Source organism: Andrena cerasifolii, chromosome 10 (genome assembly GCF_050908995.1).
Source record: "Andrena cerasifolii isolate SP2316 chromosome 10, iyAndCera1_principal, whole genome shotgun sequence".
NCBI classification, from domain to species: domain Eukaryota; kingdom Metazoa; phylum Arthropoda; class Insecta; order Hymenoptera; family Andrenidae; genus Andrena; species Andrena cerasifolii.
Genome location: NC_135127.1, coordinates 6,707,650 through 6,726,025, shown reverse-complemented (window position 1 = coordinate 6,726,025; position 18,376 = coordinate 6,707,650). Strand labels below are relative to the sequence as shown.

General features: G+C 45.5%; 2 protein-coding genes across 8 annotated transcripts in view; one reads left to right on the top strand and one right to left on the bottom strand.

Moving 5' to 3' along the window:
- The window catches only part of Efa6 (Exchange factor for Arf 6), a 68,755-nt gene that overhangs the window by 36,266 nt on the left and 14,113 nt on the right, over positions 1-18,376 (bottom strand). The gene's annotated exons all lie outside the window — the stretch shown is intronic.
- LOC143373907 (putative tubulin polyglutamylase TTLL9) lies at positions 9,263-12,170 on the top strand. Its single transcript, XM_076821571.1, has 4 exons — positions 9,263-9,539; positions 10,399-10,861; positions 11,173-11,463; positions 11,642-12,170. Exons 1-4 carry the CDS (start codon positions 9,354-9,356, stop codon positions 12,091-12,093), a joined length of 1,392 nt encoding a protein of 463 aa, XP_076677686.1. The 5' UTR covers positions 9,263-9,353; the 3' UTR covers positions 12,094-12,170.

The window sequence follows — 18,376 nt, the reverse complement described above, 5'->3', positions numbered from 1 at the left end:
GGCACCTGGCAATCAGCTTTAATTAAAATTGCTTTTCGCCACCGGCCGGCTCAAAAACGCCCGTACCGTGCGCACCATCGCGCGCGATATTGCCAATCTATCTCAATTTAGAAATATTTCCGCGGAACGGCAGAGAAAGGCGCGGCCCCCGGTGAAATTTCTCGTATGATTCTCGCAAATGAAAGGCGCGCGGGGTATTTTAAATTTCTACGCTCCGTGAAATGAGGGGTTCTTTGAATTCTTCTCGGTGCGCGTCTCTGTCGCTCTTTGAATTCTAAGCGATCGTTTGCCGCGCGCGTTTTCTGAGACGTTCATTGAAAAATGACATTTCATTGCTGATTGGCTGCGAGAGCTCTCGCCTGGCATTCGCAGCGCAATCGATCCGATCATTGATAATATTATCGCTGAGAGAACAATGGACGCGCTGAAATTTCATTGAGCAGCAAGTGCATCGGTAATTTAGTTACAATGGAGCATAATCGACTGTGGCAAACGCTATTCGCGGCGCATCGGTGTCTCGGGAGCGAGGGTTATTAATAGTTTCTTAAAAGGAAGCACATTTTCGTATGTATGTAATGCGACGCGGCCGTAAACGGCCACTGTTTCGCGTAACAAGTGCCGTTAGGTTAACCATCATTGACGACCCATTTCCGATCATTGAATAACGCGCGGCGACTACTCTCGTGGGGTTTCAAGGTCGGCCATCATCCTCCCTGGGGTCCCCTCGGGTGTTTGGAATTTTAAATGGCAATCTTGCGTCTGCGGGCAACAGATCAAATGTAACGTGGTTGCGTTGAGATCGTTATGCTCGCTTATCGAATAATCCTGTATCCTTTGTTTGGAAAGTTTCCTTCGTAAGCAAAGAAAAGACTGTAACAGTAATTGGTTAGTATAATTGTCAATTGCAAGTGCTGATATTTTCATAGGAGATACTCCTGAAAATTAGGGTCGTGTCCTATTAAGGGTCGAAACGCTTGAAACATAGGTGATTTTTAACAGACTTCAAAAAGGAGGAGGTTATAGATTCGACCCGTATGTTTTTTTATTTATTTATTTTTTAATGTTTGTCCCCGCATAACTCCTCAGCATATGGACCCATTTTTATAATTTTTTTTTATTTTTTATTCGAAAGAGGACGATGTCCCCGCAGTTTCATGCTACACTGCTTCAATATTGGCCCAATATTTTGCCAGTTCTGGTTAATAATAAAGACTATTGTCGCGTAATTATTATTATAAAAAATTCATAAAAAATCGCCCATTTTTCGAGCATTTTAAGCCGCGCTACCACTTTTGCTTCGTGTGACGCGGAATGCAGTGAAGCCACGCTCCCACGTATGCAACTCGCGGCGAAAGTAAAGCTTAAAAGTGTACGATGCGAAGGGTATTACGAATAAATAAGAAATTGTACCTCAGAGCTATCAAAGTTACTTTTATCCGCGCAAGAAATATCGCGTTTAATATTTATTACACCCGCCGCTGTACCTAAGCTGCTTCCTCCACGCGCAGCCTTCGAGAGCAGATCCTGTCAGGCTGAAAAAAGGAATAGACTTGCTTGACGGGAGAAGTTTCCAACGACGTCCCCTTAGCTGTCCAATTTCCTGTGTTTTGAACACTTGCAGCAAAGTATTCGAAACAATTTATCATTACACTCGAACTTCCCGTCCCCCTCTGCAACCCGCATTTCTCCCAAGCTTCTTCCATTCCATTTTACTCGAATCAAGAACAATCAACTATGCTTGCCCTCCTTTCCAACTGCGCACCAAGCACGAATCCTCCTCCCACGCCACGTCGACTACCCCTTCTGTCTAAAACAAATCGACCACCCAAATTGGGCAACTAGAAAATGCCCATCAGTACCCTCCAACAGACTCTAACCTCCACTGAAACAATAATTTATCCAAAACTTATCCACGTGAACTGATGGAGCACCCTCATCACTAAGGGTGCGTTCAAACCTAATCTTTAAATTCTCAAAACTCTCGAGCTTCACTGCGTGTTTGTAAATGGAATATCTCGCTGGAAGAACTGAATTCAATAAAAATTTTCCCATAAATCTCTACTGACTATAGTTAAAGAAAAATCTACAAAGAAAAACATACCAATATACAAATTCTCAATGCAGCTGCAAACGATTCTATTCTGTTAAAATGGGGGTGGGTATTCCCCAATTGTATACCTCTTCTTATCCAGTTTCCGAGAGTTTCGAATCGCGGAAAAAGTGCAAAGCTTCAAATTCTCAAAGCTCGAAACTGTTCTGGGCTTCGAGAGGTTTCGACGCTTCGAGAAAGCCACCCTTCCTCATCACCACGGTGTCGAACCGTTGCATAAATTTTCGCAGAACACCGTGGGATTGCCGCGATCTTGCATGCTCACCCAAATATTATTCCCGTCACGACGTATGCCTGACAGCCCCTCCTGATCAAACCCAGCCACGAATTCGCGTCGACGACGTAAAGGCTCCCCCGAACCAACGCGAATTTCGCCGCGCGGAGCGGATCTGCCGCGGATCAGATAACACTACCCATAAGCCACCACGTATAAAAAAAACTGCTGTCTTATCTAATCCGCGGCGCGGGGCGAATATTCGCGTTGGTTTGGGGGAGCCTTAAAAAACTGCTGAACCGCGGCGGATCCGCTGCCGCCGCGAATATTCGCGTTGGCCTGTGGGAGCCCTAACCGTGAGTCACCTGGCGTGGATTCGTCGTCACGGGGGCGGCTACGTCGGCTCGTCCTCGAGGACGAGCCCCTTCGCACGCGAAATTAACGTCAGGGAGGCCAGGAAGACGTAAGGCCTCCCTTTATACGCCGACCCAGGATCGAATTTACATTATTCCTTGCCACCGTCTAGCCGGCCTGTCGAATTTCCATATTTCTCGCCGGCGACGTCCCCATATCGATCCTATCCCTGGCGAACGTATCCGACGGACCGAGCAAAGTGCTCGTCGAGACGGCTGGGGGGGGAGCGCTTTGAGCGCCGGCAACTTCTTGGCTTCATAAAAATGGATATCCAGCCGCGAATCGTAATAAGGGGGAGGGCGGATGCAGAAGAAGGCAAACACTCCGTTATTTTCGCTGGCGTCTCTTTCTTGCTTTGAGCGCGCGACCGATGCTGTTTTCTTTGAGCTTGAGAAGCTCCGGGCGAGAGAGGAGCGTAGCCTTTGCCCCGAGATGGGAATTAGATGGAACTCTGAAGGCAATCTGATTGTTTGCTTCCTTTGTTTTTGTTGGAGCTTCAACTTTCGTAGCGACTTGCGGGGTCGGGGGCTGGTAGAGTAATTATCAGAGGGGATTTATTTCATGTACAGAGTAGCTTGTATCGAAGATTGTGAGGAGAACCAATATTTGCTTGCAATCGATTTCTCTGTTGCGTTACTTTACTCTTTATCCGTTGCTTACCGGCACGGTAAGTGCCGTTGCATTTGGATGTTAGACTCTAGTTTGAGAGCTCGAGTTTCCATCATTTCATTTGCGTAAGTGGTCTTTGGTGAATGTGGAAATAAGTATCAATTTGGAGCCTTGGAAATGTTTATGGCTCTTTTCTGCGTCATATTTATTTTTATCTTAACCTTTTGCGGCTCTAGAGTGCCCTCCCTGGTCAAAGGAAACGAGAAGCGTTGCTGTTACGTGTGCCTGTGAGGTACATCGAAGTTTAGATTCATGTTATACATAGATTTTGTTATCCCCTTTATCCGGGATACGTTTATTATTCAGGAACAGCTTTCGGGTGTATTAGCATCTGTTATTCTTATAATCTTTTGCATTGGAAAAGGTTCGGGCTGATGCGACGCGTTGTCGCTGCAGTATCTCTGCTCGATCACAGAGAATACGAAGGACAGGTTTAAGGGGTCATGCTCAGTCAGGCGGCCAAAAAAGGGTGGTCTTTGGAAATTTTTTACTCAAAAGCTGTACCATATTTCTCAAAAAATCTTTTTTCCTTTTAAGAATTGCATCTAGTACCGTGCATCGTAATTTTTTTATTTAAAAATATTTATTAATTACTAAGTTATTGTCCATCACTCGAAGGTTCTCTAAAAAAAGGCTTTTGCGGTGATCACTGCTGCTCGAAAGTCGATCTAAAATAAAAAATTCAAAAGAAAGCCGCAGAAGCCTTGTTTTTTAGAGAACCTTCTAGTGATGGACAATAACTTAGTTATTGATAAATATTTTTAAATAAAAAAATTACGATGCACGGTACTAGATGCAATCCTTAAAAGGAAAAAAGATTTATTGAGAAATGTGGTACAGCTTTTGAGTAAAAAATTTCCAAAGACCACCCTTTTTTCAGCCGCCTGACTGAGCATGACCTTAAGAATCCACCTAACACTGACTTGCGACCACAAATGAAACAATTACATGTGGTGCGACACCCGTGGAACCGCAAATACAAGTAGAAGAACCGCAGATATGAGTCAACGTCTTGCAAATGAAGGTCTTCGGTTACGCCGCCGTCAGGGAAAGATTGTAATTCTATTTTTATCCGTCGATTCAAGTTGCGGGTAATAAATTAGAAAAAAATTCACTTCTGAAGATAGAAGGCTGATCAATAACCGAGGAAAAATTCCAATTAAAATCAATGACACAGATGTATTTAAGGGAAGGTGCCACGAACTTGAACGCATGAAAATCATAGGTTGATTTAGCAATTTTTTCCTTTTAAACAATGGCCTCGATATAAAATCTGATTAATGGCATTTGTTACACATCGTATGAAGAGTAAAAAAAAATCATTTAAACACAAAAATTTCTAAACGAAACTCCTCCCCTTAAGCTATCTATTACAGCATCGCATCTATTTTTTAACAAACTAATAACTTACACCAAAGAAAGAAACTGAACAGTTATAATTCCTATTATTCCCCACCGATACGGTAATGCAATTGACGCAATTAATACAATTGTCCTCCACCCCTGGGAAGAGAAACAATGTACATATTCCAAAAGCCACGCTGAACCGAATCACTCGGCCCAACAGTGGGACCCGCGACAAAACTGCAGCAAACTAATCCCCGTTGATCCGTCAATAGAATTGCGACGAGCCAACCAAGACGCGCCCAAAATCCAATTTAGGGCTCAAACAAACCGGGCGCCGGGCCGGGGACCAATGGAAACACGCGTTTCGGGCGAACGAGCGCTGCAGCCGCACGCGATAATTGATACCGATTGCAGTCACGTGTTGTCAGTGGGAATGGTTGGCCATGCCACGGGGTGCTATGCACGCGAGCCGCCGCCATCGACAAACAGGTAGACGTGCCATTCTTGTCACGCTCTGGTCGTCGACCGAGCGGCGATACCATTGCGTAATGCACGCGTGCATCGGTGCACCCTTGAACGTGGAAGAGTACGCACTCCATACCTCCAATTCAGCTACCCCCGATCAAGTCTTATCGCTCCCCCTCGAGTTCGCCTGAAATCGATCGCCCGTTCCGATTTGGATGGCCGATTATTCTGAACCCTTCCAGCTTGCGACTGCGAGAGGTGCAGTGACGGATACAACAGGCGGCCGATCAGCAGTTCGGTCAGGTGCCCATCTTCAAAATATAATTATGATTCTGTCCAAACACTATGTTTATTTATGTTCCCCATCATTTTTGTTGGAATGTGTACAACGATGGACTGTTCCTGGAGTTGGAGTGTCAGGGACTTTGGGGACCCGGTGACTTGTGAGTTTTTCCTTTCCTTTTCTACAGGAGACCCAAAAGAGGGGAAAACGGTCTTCTCGACCCCTGCGCTTCTCAGTCCGAGAAAACCCTCCAAACGGTTAACTTGCATCGCGCTAAAGACTATTCTTTTTATTACTTTTAGTTTAAGTATTACGCAGTTCTTATTATTATTATACTGACGATCGACTGTGTAACTTTTATTTTCTTAAATAAATAAACATTATATTCTAACAATTTTCATACCATACGCGCGTATTTGTAATTAATTCTGTTACGCGTACAGGGTGTCCTCCCGGGGCGTTTGCCACTGGGCCATTTTAATTAAATCCACCACCGGAGAGGTGGCTCGTGGGACAATTGAATTGTTTTCCTCGCGCGATGGAAAGGAATAAATATTAAACACCCGTGCGGTACGTCGAACTATTCAGCTATTAGGAGTGACGTGTTTAATAGACGCGTTCCGGGATCGCGATTCACGAAGAGGCGCGCGAGGGTTCGGTGCGTTTAGAGACCGCGTGCCGACTGAGGAGCCGCGACAGAACCAATCGTCACGCCACGCTGTACAGAGCCACGTGGGTGGAAAATAATAGCTATTTATATCGGCGTTATCGCCCACCGCTTGCTTCCGCCTGACGTTTAACGCTCCGCGGTCTCGTCGCGCTCTTCCGTCTCGCGTTTCACTTTCTATCTCTGTCTGCCCGCTCGTGGTGCTGGTCCTGGGGCAGATAACAGGGCGCCTGATTCCCTGGAAGATGCATGACCACGGTCATTGATACCGTGTCAATGCCATCGTGATAACGGTGCCTTTTAACCGTTTCGGTGACGCGGACGTGGGCACGTCACCCACGCCCAAGCTCGGGCAGGCTTAACAGCGTGTTCGATGAATGAATGCAGGAAGTCTGACCAGTGTGGTAATAGCGAATAATGAATTAGATTAATTAGAAGAAATGTAGAGAGGCGGGAGTAGCGGGGGATGATGATAGGGATTGTTGCGTCAATGCAGGAAGACCTGAGCACAACTGATTATGCTGTAATGAGAAGCTGAGTGGAGCCTCGGGTATTTATTTTTCAAACACATTTGGAGGCTTGTACTCAAAGGTATCACATACTACTTATAACTGGAACTACCAAACCAGTCAAAATGAAAATTTGGTAATAAATTTACCAGTTTTAAATATGAAAAAAAAGTGCATTCATAATATTATGTATTTTTTAACACAATTTGAAATGGATCTTCCGCTTAGTTTCCGAGGAAACCACTCAGCAATTTTCATGCGAACTTCCGCTCGTCGATTAGGGCTACCCCCTTAATTATGCCCTCAATGCTTGGAGATTTATCTCGTCCATCGTCTTAGCAAAAAAAGTACCAGCACTTTCGCTGGCGTCAGCGAGTTTTCGCGTTCATATTTTCTGGAAAGCATCGGAAGTATTCATCGAGTGTGCACGAATGTTTACTCGAGGGGGAGATAAGCGAAATTTTCTCGACTATGTACTGCCGCCTGGAACAGCCTGATCGATTTGAAACGCTATTACCTCGCACCTTGCTCCACGCAGAGAGCTAAGCTGTGGCGCTAGCTGAATTGTGAAATGCATATTAATTGGTTTCGAAGTAACAGAAGTACAATTCTACTGGCCAGAATTGCTGGCGATTTCAAAAGAACGAATAGCTGTAACAGTATCGCGTTGAAGGTGCACTTTAATTGATGAATTCGTCCCCAGAATGCCCCACGGAAAATAGATAATGCATTGTGTTACAGCGTGTACACATTATCTATTACTGGCGGACATCCACATTCCCGGCACGTATATCGTATTATTTGCCCTGAGCCGCGTGTGTTATCGTTATACACGTAGGGGAGGCGGCTCACGAAATTTCGGGACATAGTATCTCCGGTCCGTGCTCCGCTCGCGGCGAATATTGCCGGCGATATTGCGCGGCGCGGGAAGTGGAGGGTAAAGTGTGGATGAAACGGCACGATAGGATGTAAGCTTCTTTTCTGCTCCCGGCGCACGAGAGGGGAAGCGAGGTTCCCATGGGTGCCCCGGCGTGCCAATTGACGGATTAATTTCGAATGCACCGTGATTACCGAACACGCCGATGCTTGTTGCTGCTGAAGAGCGGAGAATGCGATTGTCGGGCTAGTGAACTTTAATCGGATAACCTTTCAGACGACATCAGACTTCCCTCTACACCAGCGATTCCCAATTGGGGTTGTTTGATACAAAGTTTAGGGTCTCTAATAATAATATTTAAATGCTAAAAAATGTGTGAATTATTCAACGAGAAACATACAGCTGACTGCAAAATTAGAGTCAGCGCACTGTTTGCAATTGTATTACCACTGGTTTCGTATTTTAGGGAGTTTGGAAGGGTTCCGTGGCAAAATTTAATTAGGGCACGCTGCACATTAATTTGTACCTTTCTTTGGGTGTGTACTGTGTAGTACAATATTGGAAATGGTATTCAAAAAAAAAGAAAAGCAGCTCAAGTGTTTAGGGGGTACTCTGTTGTAACTCTCTCGTTTTACAACGTCAACTTTGGGTATTTATTTAATAAAAACTATAACTTTATACTATCTGGCGATTAACCTGCATATTAAGGTATGCTTGAAGTAATACTCGGAATTTTTTTGGACTTCTTTATCGCACATATACGTAGATATAGTCGGTGGCGCAAACTTCTTATAAATAGTTATTTTCCGACAGGCGTTGATGTGGGAACTGTTCTAATCATCCAAAATGGAAAAACTAAGGTTTATTTTCTTTATTATGTTTGTCGTTATGGTTGGAACCCCTAACAACACAAATTTGCCGAATAACAGCATTTTGAAAAAATGTTCGATTTTTGCTGATTAATTTAGCTGTTTTCGTTCTGTAGAATCAATTTTACACAAGATAGAAACTCGTTCGAGGTTCCAACCACAGCGACAAACATAATAAAGGAAATGAACCTTAGTTTTTCCATGTTCGGATGACTAGAACAGTTCCCACACCAGCGCCCGTCGGAAAAGATTTTTTTTCAAGAAGCTTGCGCCACCGACTATATCTGTGTAGATATACGTACGAAATAAAATAGTTTAAAAAATTCTGAGAATCACTTCAAACATACCTTAACATGCAGGCAAAACGCCAAATAATGTAAACTTATAGTTATTATTAAATAAATTCCCGAAGATGGCATTGAAAAACGGGCAGTTACACTAGAGTACCCCCTTAACCTTGAGTTCTTCTTGCAGAACAATTAAAGATAGAGCTCGAAGAAAGAACTAACACTTCCTTACCTATATTTTGAATAAAGTTATAAAATCATTGAATATGTTATTGATAACTCCCCCATGAAACACCTTGCACAAAAGATCTACCTACTGTACGCAGTGATATACCTCGCAAAGAATTACCGAATGCCGTCTTCGATCAACAACCACCACACCCCAGGCCCCTCCAAACCCCTGCCAGCACTTCGTAACCCGTAATCCAACTGTGACACGTAATCAGAAGCAGCTATGACGCGCGATTGCATCACGATCGACCGAACTCGCGCGACGCGACGAGTGAACTTGCCCGAAGGACGTCACGCGGATCGATCTATCAAATCCACCGCGTTAACCTAGACGCGATTTGGCTGTTACAATTCAGCTGGACGCCAAGGAGTTTCTTTTCCCACCATTCCGAGTGCCCCGTCCGCGAAGGAATGTCCATGAACGGGGCACCGGGGCCGGAGTTCTCTGAGCCAGCCACCGAGACCTCGCCTCCTCAACGGGAAAGGGGGATCAGCACTGGGAAAAAGAAGCAGAACGGGGACGACAAGGTCATCAGGTTCCGCTGTGACTTTCCCTCCACGCAGGTTAGGGTGATGCTGGCCAGAGGATGGACCCAGGTAATGGAATCTCCCTTATTCATGCCTGCGAACCTTAACGAGCCTCCCTATAGAGGAGCTGCAAGCGTATCTCTCGAATATCCCTTTAAGGCTCCTCCGTCGAACAAAACAGTGTCAAAAGCGCAGTGTCTCGCCCTGAGATCTACCTGCCCACGATTACGGGGAGAGCTGCATTGTTTCGTTGGTTGACAATGGGAGCCTGCATCCGAGATTAGAAGTGTAACATAACGCGGCCAGCGTGGTTGCAGGAAAATGGATTTAATTATCTGAGGAAAATCCTTTTTGAAGTATTAGGGTGACGGTACCTAATATATCCTAGCAAAAATTAAATTGCTCTTAATTCAATAATAATTGATATTTTTCTGTGCAATTTGCTTCGAAGAAAAGAGAAATTATTCGTGTTTCCTAAGTTAGAATCGTTGAAACCAACAAATTTTTAATTGGGACTCAAAACGTAAGATGTGCAAAAACCGGGTGCTGAAAGGAAGGCTACCTAATATCGTCTATTCAAGAAATATTGATTAATTCGTGGGAAGTTTCAGAATTTGTTGAATTAACGGGGGTGGGGAATCTTCCCTTGTCAGTGGGAGGGCAGTGGACGACACTGCGCGATTGGCACTAACAACGCGCAGCTCTGTTTCGTTGGTGAAAGCCAACAGTACATAAACTATTGAAGAACGAGCATCGCGTTCCGCGGAGGAGCAAGTTGTTTCACAGAAGCCCGTTATACTTGAAAAGCGAGGATTCGTGTCTAGCGTGATTGATAGCCGCGGGAGCGATCTGGAGCGGCCGATTTATTCCGTTCCAACTGTAATAAGTCTGCGCCGGTTTCCTCCGCGTGGATTTTTCACTGCCCAAGGTAACGGATCCCAGCGACGCCAGCTGGCAGCTGTGGTGGTGCGAGACCAACGACGTTCGCCAGGCCCTGGACTCGAAGCTCACCCTTTCCCAAAGGATACCCCACTTCCGCAATCATTACGAGCTGACGCGCAAGAACTTCCTCCACCGAAACTTGAAGCGCTACAAGAAGCTGCTTCTGAAGTCGAAGAAAGCCGGCGAGGCAGCCCTGTGCGACTCGATGCCCCTAACTTTCGAGTTGCCGAACGACTACAGGCTGTTCGCGGAGGAGTACCACAGGCAGCCGGGCGCCACGTGGATAGTGAAGCCGGCAGGACGGTCGCAGGGGAAAGGGATCTTCCTGTTCAGGAGGCTGAAAGACCTGGCCGACTGGAGGGCCAAGGAGTTCGGGCCCCAGCAGACGGAGATGCCCGCGGAGACCTTCGTCGTTCAGAGATACGTGGAGAATCCTTACCTCCTGGCAGGTCCGTGCATCCCAGCGTCAGCCGTTTGTGCTTTCAGGCCCTTATCGCGGCGAAGAATGCCTGGCGTTGCCGCGGAGGACGCCTCAATACCCACGAATGCGGCGAACGCCCCGGGGGGGCTGAGGAGCCCGCGAAGAAAGCATTGTGCGATGGCGTCGGCGAGAGGAAAAAGAGCTTGAATGTCGAACGATTCAAAAGCACCCACTCCGCCGAATGGCTTTAGAGGCTGCAGATACCTCCGAAAGGAATCGGCCGCCCCTTCGAGAGCAAATTGGGCCGTAAGTTTGTAAACGTTCCCACTGCGGTTGCAGGAAGGAAGTTCGACCTACGTATGTACGCCCTGGTGACCTCGTTCCACCCGCTGAAAGCCTGGCTGGCCAGAGAGGGCTTCGCCCGCTTATCGGGGGAACTGTTCGACCTGGAGAACATAGACGACAGCAGGGTGCACTTGACGAACATGGCGATACAGCTGAAGACCGACGGCGACGATAGGAGGGAGGACCTGATAAGGGGCTGCAAATGGGCCTTGATCAGGGTTAGAGAGTACCTCACCGCTCGCCACGGCGTGGAGCCTGTTGAAGCTCTGTTTCAACGGATCGCTGGTCAGTTTGCTTTTATCACTCGCTCACGGAGAGTATTAATTACTATAGAGTATTAGTTTCGAACAGAAAAGTACAAGGTTCTAGGCGATCCCATTCGCTGGCATCTCCGAGGCCACTTTCGACTAGTTAGCTTCGCCTCGTAAAGCCTTCGATCAATCTCATAAACGCAATCTCGTAGGCGTGATAATGGCCAGCCTGCTGGCTGTGCAGCCGGTGATAATGCAAGGAAGGAACTCCTTCGAGCTGTACGGGTACGATGTACTGCTCGACGAGGATCTGACGCCTTGGTTGCTCGAGGTAAACGCCTCGCCAGCCCTGACCGGCACGGACAGCGACGATTATCGCTTGAAGTTCGACCTCATCGACGACACCCTCAACGTCCTCGACGTCGAGGGCCGTTTCACGGGCAGGGAGACCAGGATCGGCGGCTTCGATCTCCTGTGGAACGACGGCCCTGTCTGGATCACTTGCCCTAATCCCTCTATTTGCGGCGAGCCCCCCAACGACCTCAGAAAGCTCAACATTTTCCTAGGAGCAAGGAACGACCGTGTCGGCCAATTACGTCAGCTACGCGACTGCCTGGACGGAAGACGCAATAGAGCGCAAAGTAGTCGCGGAGGCACCAGTTGAACCGGCAGGGGATCTGAAACGTCGCGAGCAAGATGTTCCGACCGTGAGCCGTAATGGCAGGAAAATTAGTATCATTCGCCGGGATTAATGCGACCTACGGTCGTCAAGCTTTGTGTCGCCACTTTTACAGCGGACGCTTCAAAGGGGGAAAGAAAGGAGAGCAATTGTTACGTAGATCTTAAAGGGGAGATTTTCAAAGAGTGGCAGAATTAACAGTCTTTTTCCTGGTAATTGACTTTTCGTCTGGTTCATCTGGAGAGTTATAGGAACTGCTTTTATAACTCCTCTCTTCCTCTCTCAGGAAGAGAGGGTTAACGAGAGAAGTAGAATTAAGAAATAGAACTGAGTTATCGTAGAAGTTCTGTAGATTGAAGTCTCTAGGGACTCGTGGTAGTCGATGTGGAATAAACAGAAGGATATTAAGAAGCTTCTGCTCGAGATACTAATTGCCCTTCCTGGTAATGAAGGAATAAGGCGCGATATAAATCAAACGCTTGCCGTCAAATTCTCCAGCGTGAAACGAATTCGTCGATTCCCCGGCAGACAAAATGGCCAGGTGAAAAAAAGTATCGCACCACGCAGGTCGTGTTTCAACTCTATTTCGAGGATTCTAGCAAACCATGAAATTGTTTCACTTGCGCGCGAAGTAAATTGCTCGATTGAAATTCCAGTTCCAGAAAATTAACTGCGCGCACAATTTTACACGATACGGTCCAACGAAGCCCCAAATTTCATTTGCTTTAAAAACAAATGTTGCTGCATGTAGCACGCCAATGATGCGAGAAAGTCAACTACTACGCACCCACCGCCCCTAGAATTTCAAAGGGCGAAAATATCCTATATCAGGTTCAATGAAATTCAAACATTCGCCGATTTCCAAATCACGATTGTCTGAAATTTTATTAACGTTACTTACGGAGGCATTCTCGTCTAGAGGGGCGAGATCATCTGTCCTCTTCAGGGATAGCTGCGCAGTTTTTACCGACGAGCATTATCCACTAACATTTCAGTAAGGTGTGCAAAAATTTTCAAGCACGTACGAGTATAATAATAATTAATAGTGATATGGGTTTTTCTCAAAACGCTGTTTTCCATGACGGTGCGCACGATCTCTCAACTTGTAGTGGGCCAATCCAGTCCACCTTTTTCGCACACCTTCAGAAAACATATAATTCTAGCTGATAGTAGAATCGAGTCGAAAGAGTTTTTCTATCACACGTTTAAGGCCCTTGAAGACGAAAAAAGGAGTTCAAATTCAAAGTCTCGCCATTTTGTGATTTTTTTATTTTTTTATAAATCTGCTGGGGGCAATAGTCACACTCTTACTAAATAAGAATCCTTTTGTTTTATTTTTATTTTAGATCAGCGGTACAGCCGGAATCATGCGTACCATGAGGTAACTTTTTCGCCCACGCTTTACAACATGACCCATATCTCCTTTAATTATTATTAAGTATGTATGGCTAAATAAAACTTTACAACTTACTGAAATGTTAATAAATACGCGTGGGTGCCCAAAGAAATTTTGCTTTCTAGGCGAGAATACCCGTTAATGGTTTCCTGTAAAAAAAAAGAAATTGCAATCGCGCAGCACGTGCACTTTTTTCGATAATGCTCTTTAGAGGGTCCTCGTTGATTCGTCGAGCGTCGGTGTCACCCCCCGAATCATCGAATTCCCATTTTTCTTGTCCGATTCAGTTTCATTCCAGCTACGTGGCAACAGCGGCTGCGGCACCAACTGGCTGAAACTAACGAGCACGAATTTGCTCGGTGCCGTGCGCCCCCGCGCATAAGTGTATGCATATTCATGGCTGCCGGCAAGCGCACACATCCACCGTGCACGCGAGCGTGTGCAGTATAATACTCTGCCTGCAATTCGTTCCACTTCCGTGAACCCAATTTTTCCGATGTACGATGCAAATTTCGCGAAAATCGACGCGTGCGAACGTCCCTCCCCGACGCGCCTTCTCGCAGGCGGCGGGAAACGCGTTCGCTGCAGCTGACTGCTCGAGACTCTGTCCTATCGATGCTCAACTGACGTCCCAAGTGTCTTTTAAAATATCCCTCGCAAAGTATTTTCGATGCAAATGGAGGGAAATGGAGAATCAATTAGACGGATTACTTAACTCTGTCAGTGTAGTATTAAAAGCTAATATTAGTATCGAGTATAGTGTACTGCTGCAGCTACTGTGGGGAGCTTTAAACGCCTCTGTGTCAGCTGAGAAAGACTTCAATCTGATTCCTCAATCTACGTATTACCATAATGCAGTTATTTACTATTTCGATAATTCGTTGGCGAATTTAAAAGGGAAGCACCCTCGGATTAAAGCGACTAATGTCGGGCTAAGCGATTTCGCGTAATTGCGGCGATAAAACCGAAGCGGGAGAGGAAAAATACGCGGACGAAGGGGCGGCGCGAGGAGAAACAGTCTTTCATGCCCGGGCGGAGACCCTGTCGACCCGGAAAATTTTGTAGCCCGGCGAGCACTCGCGGCGGCTCTGAACTTATTAAATTCGCGAAACCGTGCCGCGATGGCGCGAAAGAATGCGAGAAAGGGGAGGAAGGCAATGTACTCTCGCTTTTACGCGGCCTTTTTACCATCCGTCGTTTTCCTCCTCTCTTTCTCCTTTTTTCCCCGCAGCGGGAGACTAAATTTAGAAGAGAGAACGGCCGTATAACTTCGTAAGTGCACTCGCATTATCCCGATTCGCGCATGCAGCGCCGGAGTAAACTCGTTAAAATGGTTACTTCACGATTGTCATCGCGCACCCCGCCCTCGGCTGCGCCCCGTATCTTTCCTTTATTCTCGGTCGAGATGCGCCACTCCGATGGTGGATCTTTCTGCGTAAATCGTTTTGCTTGTTGCGCCAATTACTGACTCAAGGATTCGTGTGCACGAGGTGGTGCATGTCTATTGAATCGTGGCGTGATCTGTTGGAATCATCAGCTTACTATTTCTCAGATCGATTAACTTGGGGTGATTTTTGAAAAGTCAACTAAAATGGCCGAAGTTAACTTAAATGGATAGAAGAGTAGATAGGCTAAATATTAATTTAGTATCTACAATGTTTCGACTTTGTGTATTCTGACAAGTTGCCATTTGCAACTCGCGCGATTTTCAAATACCGGAATGCGAGAATATCAGAGTAGAAATAAATATTGTTTAGTTAGTTATGTACGATTTAATATTATTATTTAAATAAAATCATTATTATTGACCTTATTATTATGAAGTTACTATGTTTATTTATTCTGTTTATTTTTACATTTTTCAGGTGTTCGTAATGTAATTCACATTTTTAAAATATCCCGAAATTCTCGAAATTAGTTATATCAAATCCCGGGATTGTATTCTCTATTTATGAATCACCCAAGAGGCTAAGAAATCACTTTTATTTCATATTCATCATCGACGAAACTATATCAAAGATATATATTTTCAAAAATATCCGGGAAAGGATCGAATGAGTATGGTAAAAAGTGCCACCAAACTAAATTGAACTTGGTGTCTGCTAGCTATCGATAGGTTCCTCAAAGAAAACTATTTCTGCCAAATATCAATCCGATACCCCTGCTACTAGGGCAATTACAGGGTGAAACGTAATTCGCAGTTTAAGCTCCATTACTTTTATCCTATTGAATAAAAAATAATAAAAAAAATCAGAGACATTCTACCCATTGGTGTGCGTATCTGTGATTTTTTTCGGAATTTTCAGCCGTAAAGCCGAATTTTAAAAAATTCAGAAAGATTATAAATACCGATTTCATATTCAAATTATTAAGTGACCAATATTTTTACAATTTCACCGCCTTTGTACCTTAATTATTCGGCTATACCCTTTGAAAAAGCTGTGCCAAGAATTCTGCTGTATTCTTCATCAAATGCAGCCATGTAACGACGTCACCTGAAATATAAGAAACAACGCCACGAGTGTGCCCATTATTAAGCACGGAATTAAATCATAAAACAAGCTGAGGCATGCTAGCTCCCCGGTACAGGAAGCAATCGAATCTTTCGAGTTCCCTAAAAGTCAGCGTTAAAGCGATGCATAGGCCGAAGAATAGCTTCGTCAGGCTTAAAAATAGCGGCACTCCGCTGTCCTCGGTACCGTCGACGCGCAATAAAAATGGACACTCGCGGATAGATGCACCGTCCATAGAGCATTTCCAATAACGCACGATGGAACTCGTCCACCGACGTCGCGAGAATCTGGTGTACAAACACGCGGGCATCCTAAGAATCCGATAGCCCGGAGACTCCAGGATCGTCTTTATCAACCTATGCGACGAGGATTTCACGTTGCAAAGCAGAAACCGGGATTGGAACTCCGATACGAGCGTGACTGCCTCCTTATTTCCCGGATTAAGGCCTGCCGCGCACATTTGCCGCGGCGTTTGCCGTTTCACAAATTCTAACCGGGCCTGGAGGAATTACAGCCCGACCCTGCTTCGAGCACTTCGCCGGGAGGCTGTCCCAGGGCGACAAGGTTACACCGAAAAGCCTCAAAGAGGAATTACCTGCGAGAATTCGAGTGACGAAAGTTGTAAAGGACTATGAATCACTTATACCTCCTGCACTTTGATGTTTCGCATCTTGGAATCCTTAGACCAGGGTTGCCCAGCCTTTTTCGAGGCGCGATGCTGTTTTCTAATACGGTATTGGCATTTTCTTATTTTCGCTACGCAATCTGGTGGCGAAAATTAAAGCAGTCTAATCGGAATAGCTGCCACATGTAATTGGCAGTATTGGGAATTTCGACTGTTTGATCATCGATTTTGTAAAATTTAACAGACTATTTAATGACAAAAATATTATTGCACTGTTTCGATACTTGTGTGGTACTTCTCCTGTAACGCGATTCACCCGATTACAGAGCTTACTTTAGTAGATGGCGCTCTCACAGTAGGGTGGATGTACCAGTAAACGAACACGTACCAGTGAATGGACGTTTTTTATTAAAATGAGTAAAATAAGTTATTAAAAGAAGCAACTAATTAATTAGAGACTTCTTGTAATTTCTTGCTTCAGACCCAAACAATTTTTGCAGCGCGTGCAGTCAATCGCGCTGCAAACATAATTTTACAATAGTGTTCATTCATCAGCCTTAAGTGTTCATTTATTGGTGGGTTTACCCTATTTCCCAATAGGAAGGGTAATTTAAATAGGCAAAGAACACGCATTAAAAATAGGTATTCAGAATACAATTCTAAATTAATAATTAAAACAAAGTAGTGCTGAGCCAACTAAAAATAACCGTGGCGATGCCCGGAAAACACTTCGCGACCCACGGGTTGGGAATCACTGCCTTAGGCATCAACTCGCGAGAATTGCGATGTAGTATTTTAATTTCGTAGAAGTTTAAATACCGCAGAGTGGGTGGCATTGATAACGCCCCTGTTTCGTCAGAGCTCTGATTTCTTTGTGTATTCTGCGACCGAAATCCAGTGTTGGAATTTTGAATAGATCGAAACGATTACGCGGGGACGAGGTTTTCAACGGAGGGGAATAAAATTCCGTGGAAACGCGCGGGCCAGGGAGCATCGGCGCAGTGCGCAAAAATAATGACTAATTAAACGGTAATTGGAGCTCCGAAAGAAAAGCGGGTCCGTATGTCGCGGCACACATAGGCTGTTTGGCATCGATAATTCGATTGGCAATTAAGGCTCAATTATTGCCGTTTGCGCGGCGCGACGCCCGCTTAATCGCGTAATAAAACGTATCGATTATGGAAGCCACGTTACAGTGATTTCCCCTCGAAAGCAACTCCCGCTTCAAAAGCCCGCCGCGACTGCACGTAACGCGTCATGCAACAGTTCCACTTTTATGCGAGATCAACATTATCGCGCGCGCTCCTACCGTGCCGATTGCGTGCCAGCTATCGCAATAAATAATCTATGCAACGTTTTAAGGTAGCAGCGGCTGATTTCCAGCTGGGTATAATTTAATGGCCGGAGCTGACTTTAAGCGCAAAATGCGAAGCAGATATATTTAACCTTCGTGCTGCCAGCTGATCGGCGGCCTTTCGAGAGATTCAAGCTGGCGTTTCGGATACTCGGAACTTTCAAGTAGCCTCGATACTTGAGCCGCTCCAACCTTTTTAAAGACATTCGAGCCTGCCCGAGCTGCTCCAATTGTCACTGCGTTTTCGTTTCAAATTGTTAGCTTTTGGCACTCGATTAATTCGTTGCTATTGCTAAGTGCGCTTCCGTGGATATTCCCTTCGAATTTTAGTACAGTGGTGCCTTCTTTTCTCTCCCGTAAAAACTTGCAGATATTTATGC

Bases quoted from the DNA above. Each gene is read 5' to 3' on its own strand.
- LOC143373907 (XM_076821571.1), top strand. From the start codon at position 9,354: ATGTCCATGAACGGGGCACCGGGGCCGGAGTTCTCTGAGCCAGCCACC. The intron at 10,862-11,172 runs GTCCGTGCATCC...CTGCGGTTGCAG, and splicing joins GAATCCTTACCTCCTGGCAG to GAAGGAAGTTCGACCTACGT. The intron at 11,464-11,641 runs GTCAGTTTGCTT...GCAATCTCGTAG, and splicing joins TCTGTTTCAACGGATCGCTG to GCGTGATAATGGCCAGCCTG.